Here is a 14,150-nt window from a genome sequence, read left to right on the forward strand (position 1 = left end):
AAAAAAAAAAAAAAAAAAAAAAAGAAATATCCAAAAGTACAGAGTTTTGGAACTAAAGGAACATTCGAGATCATTGAGTTCACGAATGTTTTTACAAATGATGAAACCAAGGCCAAGAGGAGCACGCCTTTTGTCTGATTGCACAGCCTCTGTGGAAAATACCCTACTCTCTAGAAGCAGCTGATTCCACAGCAAGTTTGGACTCTGGCTTGAATTTATTTTTGTTAGAAGTAAACTAACAATACTTGGTCTGAAAGTCTGAGAGGACTCATGGCCCAGGGGAACAGGCAGGCATCTGTGGTATCCCCCTCAAATATTTTTTTTGTTTTTTGGGTTTTTTTAGACGGAGTTACACTCTTGTTGCCCAGGCTGGAGTGCAGTGACACAATCTCAGCTCACTACAACCTCTGCCTCCGCGGTTCAAGTGATTCTCATGCCTCAGCCTCCAAGTAGCTGGGATTACAGGCGCCTGCCACCACGTCCGGCTAATTTTTTATATTTTTAGTAGAGACAGGGTTTCACCACGTTGGCCAAGCTGTCTCAAACTCCGGACCTCACGTGATCAGCCCGCCTCGGTCTCCCAAAGTGCTGGGATTACAAGCATGAGCCGCCGCATCTGGCCCCCCTCAAGTGGTTTTATCTATCACACTGGTGCTCCTACAGTGGACAAAGGAGAGGTTTCCTGTAGGACCAGCCTCTCTTTGGTCAGGTTTTCCAGTCGTGGAACTGCTGACATTTTGGGCCAAGTAATTCTTTGTTGCAGGGACTGTCCTGTCCATTTCAGGAGATTTAGCAGCATCTTTGTCCTCTACCCATTAGTTGCTTAGAACAAATCCGAAAAGTCCCCAGACATTGCCAAATGCCCCCTGGAGTTGCCTGGTTGAGAGCCACTGTGCTGACTTAAGAAAGGGGCTTTTGTCACTCAGGTCTGGGCCCATTTAGTCCCCATGGCAGCATCTCCTTATTCCTGCATACCCATGCCTAACTGCCTTTTTCTTCCCTTTCTTTCTGGAGGTACCACACCTTTAACAGATAAGATCTTCCAGCCTCTCTCTACCCTCAGTAGCTCCAAAAGTGCCACATGGGTTGAAAATGAGAAGCAAAAGCATCTACCCTTACCCCTCTTGTACCAAGGGTATCCCCTAATTAGATAGGAATTTGCATAATTGGCAAAAATAAGATACCATGGGCTAGTTGCAGTGGCTCACACCTGTAATGCCAGCACTTTGAGAGGCTGAGGCAGGAGGAATTCTTGAGCCCAGGAGTTCAAGACCAGGCTGGGCAATATAGTGAGACCTCATCTCTACAAAAAATTTTAAAATTAGCTGAGAGTGGTGGCAGGCACCTATAGTCCCAGCTGCTTGGGAGGCTGAGGCAGGAGGACTGCTTGAACCTGGGAGGAGGATGTTGCAGTAAGCCAAGATCCTACCACCGCATTCCAGCCTGGGTGACAGAGCCAAACCCTGTCTCCAAAACAAAAGACAAAGTCCGTACAGAGTTCAGCTCTTAACTGTGACTGCTATGACTCAAAGACTCCTTCCTTGAGGGTATACTGGGAGAGGAGAATAGATGAGGGCATACCAAGAGAATTGGCCTTTTTTGCACAATTTCCCCTTGACTCAGCGGTCCCACTTCCCTTCCCCACCCCACACTTGTCCTCACCAGTGCCTGTATTTAGAAATGCAAGCCTGTGTTGTCATAGAAAAACAGAAACCAGATGGTTGCTATGGAGATATGTTTAAATACACACGTAGAACATGGCCCAGACTCTGGCAGTGGTAAGTAGCAATTCTTGCTAGGACCTGCATTTTTCTTCCTCTTAATTTGCTATTTCCCCCACCCTTTTCTATTCCTGCTACATTTTCGTGCTTCTCACTCCTGCTCCCAGATGCCACTTCCCACCTACCAGTACTGTTTTTAAACATCTCCTGTGTCTCAGGAAGTCACTGTTTAAGAACAGACTTATTTAACCTTTTGAGCTTTAGTGCCTTCATTTGTAATATGGGAATGATGGCAATAAAAACCTTATATGGGGCCAGGTGAGCTGGCTCAAGTATGTAATCCCAGCACTTTGGGAGGCCAAGGCAGGCAGATCACTGGAGGTCAGGAGTTCAAGACCAGCTTGGCCAACATAGTGAAACCCTGTTTCTTTTTTTTTTTTTTTTTTTTTTTTTTTTTTTTGAGACGGAGTTTCACTCGTTACCCAGGCTGGAGTGCAATGGCACGATCTCGGCTCACCGCAACCTCCGCCTCCTGGGTTCAGGCAATTCTCCTGCCTCAACCTCCTGAGTAGCTGGGATTACAGGCACGCACCACCATGCCCAGCTAATGTTTTGTATTTTTAGTAGAGATGGGGTTTCACCATGTTGACCAGGATGGTCTCGATCTCTTGACCTCATGATCCACCCGCCTCAGCCTCCCAAAGTGCTGGGATTACAGGCTTGAGCCACCACGCCCGGCGTGAAACCCTGTTTCTACTAAAAACATAAAAATTAGCTGGGTGTGGTAGTGCACACCTGTGATCCCAGCTACTGAGAAGGCTGACGCAGGAGAATCACTTGAACCTGGGAGCTGAGGTCGTACCACTGCACTCCGGCCTGGGCAACAGAGCGAGACTGTTTCAAAAACAAAAACAAAACAACCTTTTATGGGGTGGGCATGGTGCCTTATGCCACAGTTCCAGCATTTTGCGAGGCCAAGATGGGAGAATCACTTGAGCCCAGAAGTTTGAGACCAGCCTAGGCTATAATGTGAGACTTCATCTCTACAAAAAAAATGTAGAAATTAGCCAGGTATGGTGGCACACACTTGTGGTCCCAGCTGCACCAGAGGCTGAAGCAGGAGGATCCCTTGAGCCCAGAAGGTCAAGGCTGCAGTGAGCCATGTCGACACCACTCTACTCCAGCTTGGGCAACAGCCTGTCTCAAAAACTAAAAACCTTACATGGCTTTTGTTAGAATTAAAGTAGATATACAAAAAGAGGGGCCAGGTATGGTGGCTCACACCTGTAATCCCATCACTTTGGGAGGCCAAGGCAGGTGGATCACTTGAGGTCAGGAGTTCAAGACCAGCTTGACCAACATAGTGAAACCCCATCTCTACTAAAAATACAAAAATTAGCCAGGCATGGTGGCAGGCACCTATAATCCCAGCTACTCAGGAGGCTGAGGCAGGAGATCTTGGGAGGTGGAGGTTGCAGTGAGCTAAGATCATGCCACTGCACTCCAGCCTGGATGACAGAATGAGATTCCATCTCAAAAAAAAAAAAAGGGAAAAAAAGAAACTTGTATCATGGCTGGCAAAGTAGATAATGAATGAAATTTGGTTTTATGCTAAAATAAAATCCTAGAGCCTGATGTGGAGGTGAGCGCCTATAATCCCAGGTACTTAGAGGCTGAGGCAGGAGGATTCCTTGAGCCCAGGAGTTCAAGACCAGCCTGGGCAACATTACAAGACCTCATCTCAAAAAAAAAAAATTTTTTTCTCTAGGGCACCTGGGAACCAACCATGGTGCCTTTGGAAATCTTGGTTTATGGCTCCTCTCTGACAGTAGGAAAAAGCTATCGTGGGAATGTCCCTTGTCATGTGGAGTGATGGAAGAGAAGAATTGTGGAAGAGCAGAGTTGCTTTGTTTTGTCTTTGTTGTACTCAGCTGGAAAGCTGTTTAAGGAAAGAATCTGGTCATATGACCTCCTCCTTTCTGCAATTGGAAATGAACGCCACAGGGAATCGAAGAGATAAGACACAAAATCCTCCTTGCCTGGCTATAAAGGAAGCAGAATACTTTCTGGGTTTGGTGTTTTGTTTTTTTTTTTTTTTTGAGAAGGAGTCTCACTCTGTCACCCAAGCTGGAGTGCAATGGCAGGATCTCGGCTCACTGCAACCTCTGCTTCCCAGATTCAAGCAATTCTGCCTTAGCCTCCCGAGCAGCTGAGACTACAGGTGCCTGCCACCACGCCCGGCTGACTTTTGTATTTTTAGAGACAGGGCTTCACCATATTGGCCAGGCTGGTCTCAAACTCTTGACCTTGTGATCCACCCGCCTCAGCCTCCCAAAGTGCTGGGATTACAGGTGTGAGCCACCATGCCTGGCCCTTTCTGGGCTTTTGCCTTTTGCTACCCTCCTCCAGCAGACCGCTGTACAAGAGGCTGGCTGTGTTGTGTGCCAGGGCTGAGCTTGTTCCTACTGTAAAATCTGTGTGATGTCTGTTGAGTTTTTTGGAAAGCAGAAAACTTATATTTTAAAATACAAGGTATTAGGGGCAGATAATTTCACCCCTGGAAATAAGTAAGATTCTCTCTTCTTCCGCTTGAATGTACTGTACAGCTGTGTTTCTGCAGTAGGTCTCGGCTCTTATGGAGGAACTAGAAAAAGGAAATCATTAACCACCTTGCATTTCACCTTTGTTCTTGTCCTGTGAGACAGATAGTACTATCCTATTTTTACGGGTTAAAAAACAGATCCAATTGAAAAAGAACTGGAAGGGTAACTACTAAACTGAGAATTGTGGTTACTTCCAGAAGAGAATTAAGGGAGTAAGATTGGAAGTGGTAATCACAGGAACTTTAATGTCATCTATATTTTCCTTTTTTCCAAGGAAAATTTTCATGTATAAATTAAAAATTAATATTAATTTTTATAATAAAAATTATATGACTTTTATTATATAACAAAAATATATAATTTTATAATTTATAATAAAATTAAAATTAATGTTTTTGTTTTTTGTTTTTTTTTTTTTGAGACGGAGTTTCACTCACGTTACCCAGGCTGGAGTGCAATGGCGCGATCTCGGCTCACCGCAACCTCTGCCTCCTGGGTTCAGGCAATTCTCCTGCCTCAGCCTCCTGAGTAGCTGGGATTACAGGCACACACCACCATGCCCAGCTAATTTTTTGTATTTTTAGCAGAGACGGGGTTTCACCATGTTGACCAGGATGGTCTCGATCTCTTGACCTCGTGATCCACCCGCCTTGGCCTCCCAAAGTGCTGGGATTACAGGCTTGAGCCACCACGCCCGGCCATAAAATTAATGTTTAATTAAAAATTAAATTTCAAGCTTTGTGTAGTGGCAATATCATAGCCAATGCGGTTTATCCAAGGTATAGTTATTGCTAATTGAAAACGTTTCCTGCCAGGCGCATTGGGTCACGCCTGTAATCCCAGTACTTTGGGAGGCCAAGGTGGATGGATCACCCGAGGTCAGGAGTTTGAGACCAGCAAGGCCAACATGGTAAAACCCGATCACTACAAAAAAAACGATTAGCCGTGCATGGTGGCACACCCCTGTAATCAGCTACTCAGGAGGCTGAGGCAGGAGAATCACTTGAACCCAGAAGGTGGAGATTGCAGTGAGCCAAGATTGCACCACTACACTCTAGCCTAGGCGACAGAGTAAGACTCCGTCTCAAAAAAAAAAAGAAAAAGGTTTCTGTTGGGCCAGGTACAGTGGCTCACACCTGTAATCTCAGTACTTTGGGAGGCCAAGGCAGGCAGATCACTTGAGTCTAGGAGTTCCAGACCAGCTTAGGCAACACAGGAAGATCCCAGCTTTACAAAAAATTAGCCAGGCATAGTGGCATGTGCCTGTAGTCCCAGCTACTCAGGCGGCTGATGTGGAAGGATCACTTGAGCCCGTGAAGTCGAGGCTACAGTGAACTGTGATCTTGCCACTGCACTCCAGCCAGGGTGATGGAGTGAGACCCTGTCTCAAGAAAAAAAAGACTTCCTGTGATGACTTAACAATATAGTCGGCATTGGCGTTTTTTGACAGTCTCTACAGAGACTGACTTGTTTTAAAAAAATTAAATTTCAGGCCAGGCACAGTGGCTCACACCTGTAATCCCAGCACTTTGGGAAGCCAAGGCAGGTAGATCACCTGAGATCAGGAGTTTGAGACCAGCCTGGCCAACATGGTGAAACCACGTCTCTACTAAAAATACAAAAATTAGCTGGGCTTGGTGGCACCTGTAATCCCAGCTACTCGGGAGGCTGAGGCAGGAGAATCACTTGAACCTGGGAGGCAGAGGTTGTAGTGAGCTGAGATCGCACCACTATACTCCAGCCTGGGTGACGGAGCAAGACTCCATCCAAAAAAAAAAAAAAAATTAGACGGACATGGTGGTGCATGCCTGGAGACCCAGCTGCTACTCAGGAGGCTGAGGCATGAGGATCACATGAGCCCAGGACTTTGAGGCTGCCATGAGCCATCATCACACCACTGCACTTCAGCCTGGGCCACAAAGTGAGACCCTGTCTTAAAAAAACAACAAAAAGAGTGCGTTACTTACCTCGACTCTTAGCTTGTCGGGGACGGTAACCGGGACCCGGTGTCTGCTCCTGTCGCCTTCGCCTCCTAATCCCTAGCCACTATGCGTGAGTGCATCTCCATCCACGTTGGCCAGGCTGGTGTCCAGATCGGCAATGCCTGCTGGGAGCTCTACTGCCTGGAACATGGCATCCAGCCCGATGGTCAGATGCCCAGTGACAAGACCATTGGGGGAGGAGATGACTCCTTCAACACCTTCTTCAGTGAGACGGGCGCTGGCAAGCACGTGCCCCGGGCAGTGTTTGTAGACCTGGAACCCACGGTCATTGATGAAGTTCGCACTGGCACCTACCGCCAGCTCTTCCACCCGGAGCAGCTTATCACAGGCAAGGAAGATGCTGCCAATAACTATGCCCGAGGGCACTACACCATTGGCAAGGAGATCATTGACCTCGTGTTGGACCGAATTCGTAAACTGGCCGACCAGTGCACTGGTCTCCAGGGCTTCTTGGTTTTCCACAGCTTTGGTGGGGGAACTGGTTCTGGGTTCACCTCCCTGCTCATGGAACGGCTCTCAGTTGATTATGGCAAGAAGTCCAAGCTGGAGTTCTCCATCTACCCGGCGCCCCAGGTTTCCACAGCTGTAGTTGAGCCCTACAACTCCATCCTCACCACCCACACCACCCTGGAGCACTCTGATTGTGCCTTCATGGTAGACAATGAGGCCATCTATGACATCTGTCGTAGAAACCTCGATATCGAGCGCCCAACCTACACTAATCTTAACCGCCTTATTAGCCAGATCGTGTCCTCCATCACTGCTTCCCTGAGATTTGATGGAGCCCTGAATGTTGACCTGACAGAATTCCAGACCAACCTGGTGCCCTATCCCCGCATCCACTTCCCTCTGGCCACATATGCCCCTGTCATCTCTGCTGAGAAAGCCTACCATGAACAGCTTTCTGTAGCAGAGATCACCAATGCTTGCTTTGAGCCGGCCAACCAGATGGTGAAATGTGACCCTCGCCATGGTAAATACATGGCTTGCTGCCTGTTGTACCGTGGTGACGTGGTTCCCAAAGATGTCAATGCTGCCATCGCCACCATCAAGACCAAGCGCAGCATCCAGTTTGTGGATTGGTGCCCCACTGGTTTCAAGGTTGGCATCAACTACCAGCCTCCCACTGTGGTGCCTGGTGGAGACCTGGCCAAGGTGCAGAGAGCTGTGTGCATGCTGAGCAACACCACAGCCATTGCTGAGGCCTGGGCTCGCCTGGACCACAAGTTTGACCTGATGTATGCCAAGCGTGCCTTTGTTCACTGGTATGTGGGTGAGGGGATGGAGGAAGGAGAGTTTTCAGAGGCCCGTGAGGATATGGCTGCCCTTGAGAAGGATTATGAAGAGGTTGGTGTGGATTCTGTTGAAGGAGAGGGTGAAGAAGAAGGAGAGGAATACTAATTATCCATTCCTTTTGGCCCTGCAGCATGTCATGCTCCCAGAATTTCAGCTTCAACTTAGCTGACAGGCATTAAAGCTTTCTGGTTAGATTGTTTTCACTCAGTGATCATGTCTTTTCCATGTGTACCTGTAATTTTTCCATCATGTCTCAAGGTAAAGTCATTAACATCAAAAAAAAAAAAAAAAAAAAAAAAAAAATTGGAGATTGGGTTTACAAAGAGCTTGCTTTGGAGAGAGAGCTACTACCATGCTGTGAGCCCTATCAATCCCAAAGAGGAGAGGTGGGGATGGGCTGGGCGCAGTGGCTCATGCCTGTAATCCCAGCACTTTGGGAGGCTGAGGCGGGTGGATCACCTGAGGTCAGGAGTTCGAGACCAGACTGGGTAACATGGTAAAACCCCGTCTCGACTAAAAATACAAAAAATTAGCCAGGCATGGTGACAGGTGCCTCCAGTCCCACCTATTCGGGCAGCTGAGGCAGGGGATTCACTTGAACCTGGGAGACGGAGGTTGCAGTGAACCGAGATTTCGCCACTGCACTCCAACCTGGGAGACCAGAGCGAAACTCCATCTCAAAAAAACAAACAAACAAACAAAAAGGTGAGTAATTTCGTCTTCTTAATCCTAGAGAAAGTGACTTCAAGACCACTGAAACATTTTGCATTTGTCCTTGGGTAAGGGATAATCATTAGACTGTGTATGACTCATGGTAGAGGAATTTCAAGACAAAGGCTGGCTAACAACAGAGCCTGAGGTAACAAAGTAGAGCGTCACATCCTGGAAGTCATCACACTGGCTTCTGATAGAGGGTCAGATATACCTGAATCTCGTGGACCAAGTGTGAGCCTGTTTAAATCCTACTCAGAACTGCCTGGAATAGTGGGACTCTTCATGTGGAACAGACCACCGGAAAACAAAAGGATAATGAGGGAGCGGTGGCCATAGAAATAGAATGCATCACCTCACTTCAGGCGATGTATTGCCACTGCCTTTGGAAAGCGCCCCCAGGGGAGCCTCTGATGGTCCCATACAAATGCTCATGAGATAAATCTCAACATCAGCCAGGCCTAAACAGCATGAAGCCACTAATAACCCTCCCTCTTCATTCTGCCCCATTCCTAGAAATATCACTGTAGCAAAAGGAGAGAAGCCAACTACCCCTCTTCACAGAGACAAGCTGGCTGGCACTGTTGACCCTAGCTGTGGTGTAGAGAGATTCTTACCTATGATGAAAACTGATGTTTAATATATTTCTGAACCAAGAGTGTGTTTGCTACTTAAAGTGATAGCAAAGACTGTTACCAAAAGGTGATTCCCATCCAAGGAAAACTTCTCCCACTGAAATGAATTGTGCAGAGGCTGGGGAAAACAAATTAAACTTTAATTTTCATTATATATCTTCAGTTAGTACTTGCTAAGCGTTCCAGTCCTAGTCATCTTTGTATTCTCTGAGGCACTTAATTGGCACTCACGATATCGAGATTATTCCTTCCAGTTTGTAGTATGCCAAAGTACCTTTTGGTTAATATCCTCTCCATAATAAACCAACTCAAAAGACAGTTTTAGAGACTTAAGTTTCAACAAATCTGGTTGAAGCCAAGGAAATTTGAAATACATTGAAATAAAGTTCGTTGGAAACTACTTTGATTGTCTAATTCCAGGCCAGCCACGTGGCTCACCCTATAATCCCATCACTTTGGGTGGATCTCTTGAGCTTTGGAGTTTGAGACCAGCCTGGGCAACATGGCAAAACCCAATCTCTTTAAAAAAAAAAAAAAAAAAAATAGGCCAGGCGCGGTGGCTCACACCTGTAATCCCAGCACTTTGGGAGGCCGAGGCAGGTGGATCACGAGGTCAAGACATCGAGACCATCCTGGTCAACATGGTGAAACCCTGTCTCTATTAAAAATACAAAAAATTAGCTGGGCATGGTGGCGCACGCCTGTAATCCCAGCTACTCACGAGGCTGAGGCAGGAGAATTGCCTGAACCCAGGAGGCGGAGGTTGCAGTGAGCCGGGATCGCGCCATTGCACTCCAGCTGAGTAACAAAAGCGAAACTCTATCTAAAAAAAAAAAAAAAAAAAATAGTATTTCCAACGAATGCCTCCTCAGTGAATCTTTTTCACAGTATCTCTGGAAAGTAAACATTTAGTCTCTTGAATAACTCCATTGTCTTGAAATCTGCTCTCTTCACCCTCGTGAAAACTTCAGTTTGAGAACCACTTCTTTCTCCATCTGCTAGCCTGAACATTCTCCCTCCCATTAGCTATTCTGACATAGTGTGGACTCCTGGCATCACCTTGACTGCTCTTTGGATGAGCTCAAATGTGTCAATGTGCCTGTGTAACTTTGATCCAGATGTGGCCTGACCACGCCACATAGAACTAACCCATTACCTGCTTGCTTACAGACCTGGACTGTAGCAGAGCCCAAGGCTCTCTTAGGTTTTCTTCACTGCTTATGCAACTGACTCACATCAAACTGACACCTAAGCTGGGCCTGCTGGTGCAAACCTGTAGTCCTACCTACCGGCAGGCTGAGGCAGAAGATAGCTTGAGCCCCAGGAGTTTGAAACTAGCCTGGGCAACATACCAAAATGCCCATCTGACAACTAACGCAAACCTACAGATGGTATTTTGGGGGTAAGGTAGGGTTGTTTTGATTTCATAATAATAATGCTTTCATTTTATAAAACATAACAGATCAAAAACCTTCATTCAGAAAAAAAAAAACTACAGGCCAGGCGTGGTGGCCCACACTTGTCCTAGCACTTTAGGAGGCTGAGGTGGGCAGATTACCTGAGCTCAGAAGTTTGAAACCCGGTCAAGGGAGGGTAAAAGAAAACAGAAAAAAAAAATTAGCTGGGCATGGTGTGCTCCTGTAGTCTCCCAGCTACTCAGGAGGCTGAGGCGGGAGAATAGCTTGAAACTGGGAGGCAGATGTTGCAGTGATCCAGCCTGCACGACTGAGCAAGAGGCTGGCTCCAAAAAAATGCCAGTCGTGGTGGCTCATTCCTATAATCACAGCACTTTGGGAGACCGAAGTAGGAGGATCACCTGAGGTCAGGAGTTTGAGACCAGCCTGGCTAACATGGCAAAACTCTGTCTCTATTAAAAAATAAAAATAAAAAACCACACACACACACACACAAATTATTAGCTGGCTGTGGTGGCAGGCACTTATAATCCCAGCTACTTAGGAGGCTGAGGCAGGAGAATCACTTAAACCCAGAAGGCAGAGAGGCGGAGGTGCAGTGAGCTGAGATCACACCACTGCATTCCAACCTGGGCAATAGTGAGACGCCTTCTCAAAAGAAAAAAAAAAAAAAAAAACAACTACAGACAAGGCCAAATCCTTGCCATTATCCCAGGTCCTGGTCCATTCCTTCCGGAGATAAACATTTTTAAATTTTCATTATGTATCCTTCCGGCCTTTGTTCTATGTATTTACATGTAGAAATAGATAGTTATATGGGACTTTCTTTTTTGAGACAGGGTCTCACTCTGTTGCCAAGGCTGGAGTGTGGTGGCATGATCTCGGCTCACTGCACCCTTGCACCCTCTGCCTCCCGGCTCAAGCAGTCCTCCCACCTTGGACCCAGAAGAGCTGGGACTACAGGCACATACTACCATACCTGGATAATTTTTGTGTTTTTTTTTTTTTTTTTTTTTTTTTTTTCAGAGACACAGTTTCACCATGTTGCCTAGGCTGGTCTTGAATTCTGGATTCAAGAAATCCACCTCCCTTGGCCTCCCAAAGTGCTGGGATTACAGGCGTGAGCCACCACACCCACCTAGTTATGTGAGACTTCTAAAACATAAATGGACCAGGCATAGTGGTTCATACCTGTAATCCCAGCACTTTGGGAGGCTAAGGCAGGAAAATCACTTGAAGCCAGGAGTTTGAAACCATCCTGGGCAACATAGTGAGACGCTGTCTCTACAAAAACTAAAAAATTAGCTGGATGTGGTGGCACGCACTTGTAGTCCCAGCTACGGGAGGCTGAGGTGGGAAGATTGCTTGAGATCTCGAGGTCAAGGCTGCGATGAGCCATGATAGCACTACTGCACTCCAGCCTGAACAACAGAGCCAGAGACCCTGTCTCAAAAGAAAAAAAGTATCACATGGTTTGTATTATTCCACATCTTCTTTTTACACTTAACATGTTTCAGAGAACTTGCCTATCAATATATATAAAGCAATCTCCTTCTTAATAACTGTTATATTGTATCCCAAGTATGGATGTATCACAGTTTACTTAACCATTTTGTTGTTGGACACACAGTTGGTTTCCAGCTGCTTGCTCTTAACAATGTTTCAGTGAAAATTCTTTATGCCTCTTAGTGTTATGTGGGAGTATTTCTCTAGGGTTAATATATATATATGTATATATATACACACACACATATATACATTATTTTATTTATATATAATATATATATATACATAGATTTTTTTTTGAGACACAGTCTCCATCTGTCACCCAGGCTGGAGTACAGTGGCGCGATCTCTTCTCACTGCAACCTCTCTCTCCCATGTTCAGGTGATTCTCCTGCCTCAGCCTCCTGAGTAGCTGAGACTATAGGCACAAGCCACCACGCCCAGCTAATTTTTGTGTTTTTAGTAGAGATGGAGTTTCACCATGTTGGTCAAGCTGGTCTCAAACTCCTGACCTTGTGATCTGCCCGCCTTGGCCTCCCAAAGTGCTGGGATTACAGGTGTGAGCCACCGCGCCCAGCTTTATTTTATTTTTTTATTTAAAAAAAAATTGTTTTTCAATCAGGCAGAACAGGAATTTGTTTTTTTCATTAAAAACTTATTAATGAAGCTTTGCTCTTGTCGCCCAGGCTGGAGTGCAATGGCATGGTCTCAGCTCATTGCAACCTCCGCCTCTCAAGTTCAATCAATTATCCTGCCTCAGCCTCCCAAGTAGCTGGGATTACAGGCGTGCACCACCACACCCGGCTAATTTTTTGTATTTTTTTTGTAGAGACAAGATTTGTTGGCCAGACTGGTCATGAACTCCTGACCTCAGGTGATTCACCCACCTCAGCCTCCCAAAGTGCTGAGATTATAGGCATTAGCAACCATGCCCAGCCTCTCTAGGGTAAATATTGAAAGACTCAGTTGCTGGGTCACAGGAAATGCATATTTTAAATTTTAATATGTACTTACAGATTGCTCTAAAGTGACTTATATTCCCACCAACCTTGTAAGAATACCATAGCCAGGCTGGGAGCGGTGGCTCATGCCTGTAATCCTAGCACTTTGGGAGGCCAAGGTGGGTGGATCACCTGAGGTCAGGAGTTCAAGACCAGCCTAGCCATCATGGCAAAACCCCATCTTTAAAAAAATAAAAAATAAAATAAATGACCGAGTACCATAGCCATTTGCCCATACTTCCCTAGTACTTGATATTAGATATTAGTGGTCATTTATTTTATTTTTTATTTTTTTAGAGTGTAGCTCTGTCACCAGGCTAGAATGCAGTGGTACAAGCTCGGCTCACTGCAACCTCCCAGGTTCAAGCAGTTCTCCTGCTTCAGCCTCTCAAGTAGCTGGGACTACAGGTATGTGCCACCACACCTAGCTAATTTTTGTATTTTTAGTAGAGACGGGGTTTCACCATGTTGGCCAGCATGGTCTTGATCTCTTGACCTCGTGATCCATCTACCTTGGCCTCCCAAAGTGCTGAGATTACAGGCGTGAGCCACTGCGTCCAGCCTTTTTTTTTTTTTTTTTTTTAGGAAAGACAAGGTTTCACTAAATGTTGACCAGGCTGGCCTCGAACTCTTAACCTCAAGTGATCCGTCCACCTCAGCATCCCAAAGTGCAGGGATTACAGGCATAAGCCACCAAGCCTGGCCTGGTCATTTAAATTTTGCCAGCATAAAAGATAAGCAAAAGTTATACATACACGCATATACATATGTGCATATATAGAGATACATAGGTATATGTGTGCATGTATGTATAATGCCATTTGTATGTCCTCTATTATAACTGCTTATTTTGCCCATATTTTTGTTGTCTTTCCTAAGTTTTTTTTTTTTTTTTTTTTAATGTGGAACGCTTCACAATTTGCGTGTCATCCTTGCGCAGGGGCCATGCTAATCTTCTCTGTATTGTTCCAGTTTTAGTGTATGTGCTGCCGAAGCGAGCACCCTAAGTTATTTTTTAGAGACAGGGTCTTGATGTATCACACAAGCTACTATACATGGCGAGATCATGCCTCACTGCAGTCTTGAACTCCTAGACTCCAGAAATCCTCCCACCTTAGTCTCTCCCAAGTAGCTAGGACTATAGGCATACAGCATCTCAAAATACTGGCCTCAGGAGAATCACTTGAACCTTGGTCTTCTGTCATGTGGGTCTTTTCCTCTAAAGATCTGCTGCTTTCATTTCAGAACCCACAAATTTT

The 14,150-nt window shown here is 45.9% G+C and overlaps 1 protein-coding gene and 1 non-coding gene across 2 annotated transcripts; one reads left to right on the forward strand and one right to left on the reverse strand.

The window, feature by feature from the left end:
* The first annotated feature begins 6,263 nt into the window (after positions 1-6,263).
* LOC116542533 (tubulin alpha-1B chain) lies at positions 6,264-7,926 on the forward strand. Its single transcript, XM_032267530.1, has one exon. It carries the CDS (start codon positions 6,373-6,375, stop codon positions 7,726-7,728), a length of 1,356 nt encoding a protein of 451 aa, XP_032123421.1. The 5' UTR covers positions 6,264-6,372; the 3' UTR covers positions 7,729-7,926.
* A 5,861-nt stretch (positions 7,927-13,787) lies between these two features.
* On the reverse strand, positions 13,788-13,893 carry LOC116542562. The gene has a single exon (XR_004265266.1). It is a non-coding gene; the product is annotated as a U6 spliceosomal RNA (small nuclear RNA).
* Positions 13,894-14,150: the final 257 nt, after the last annotated feature.

This window comes from Sapajus apella, unplaced genomic scaffold, assembly GCF_009761245.1.
Source record: "Sapajus apella isolate SASKATOON/1434 unplaced genomic scaffold, GSC_monkey_1.0 scaffold169, whole genome shotgun sequence".
Classification (NCBI taxonomy): domain Eukaryota; kingdom Metazoa; phylum Chordata; class Mammalia; order Primates; family Cebidae; genus Sapajus; species Sapajus apella.

Coding starts and splice junctions, on each gene's coding strand:
- LOC116542533 (XM_032267530.1), top strand. CDS start 6,373: ATGCGTGAGTGCATCTCCATCCACGTTGGCCAGGCTGGTGTCCAGATC.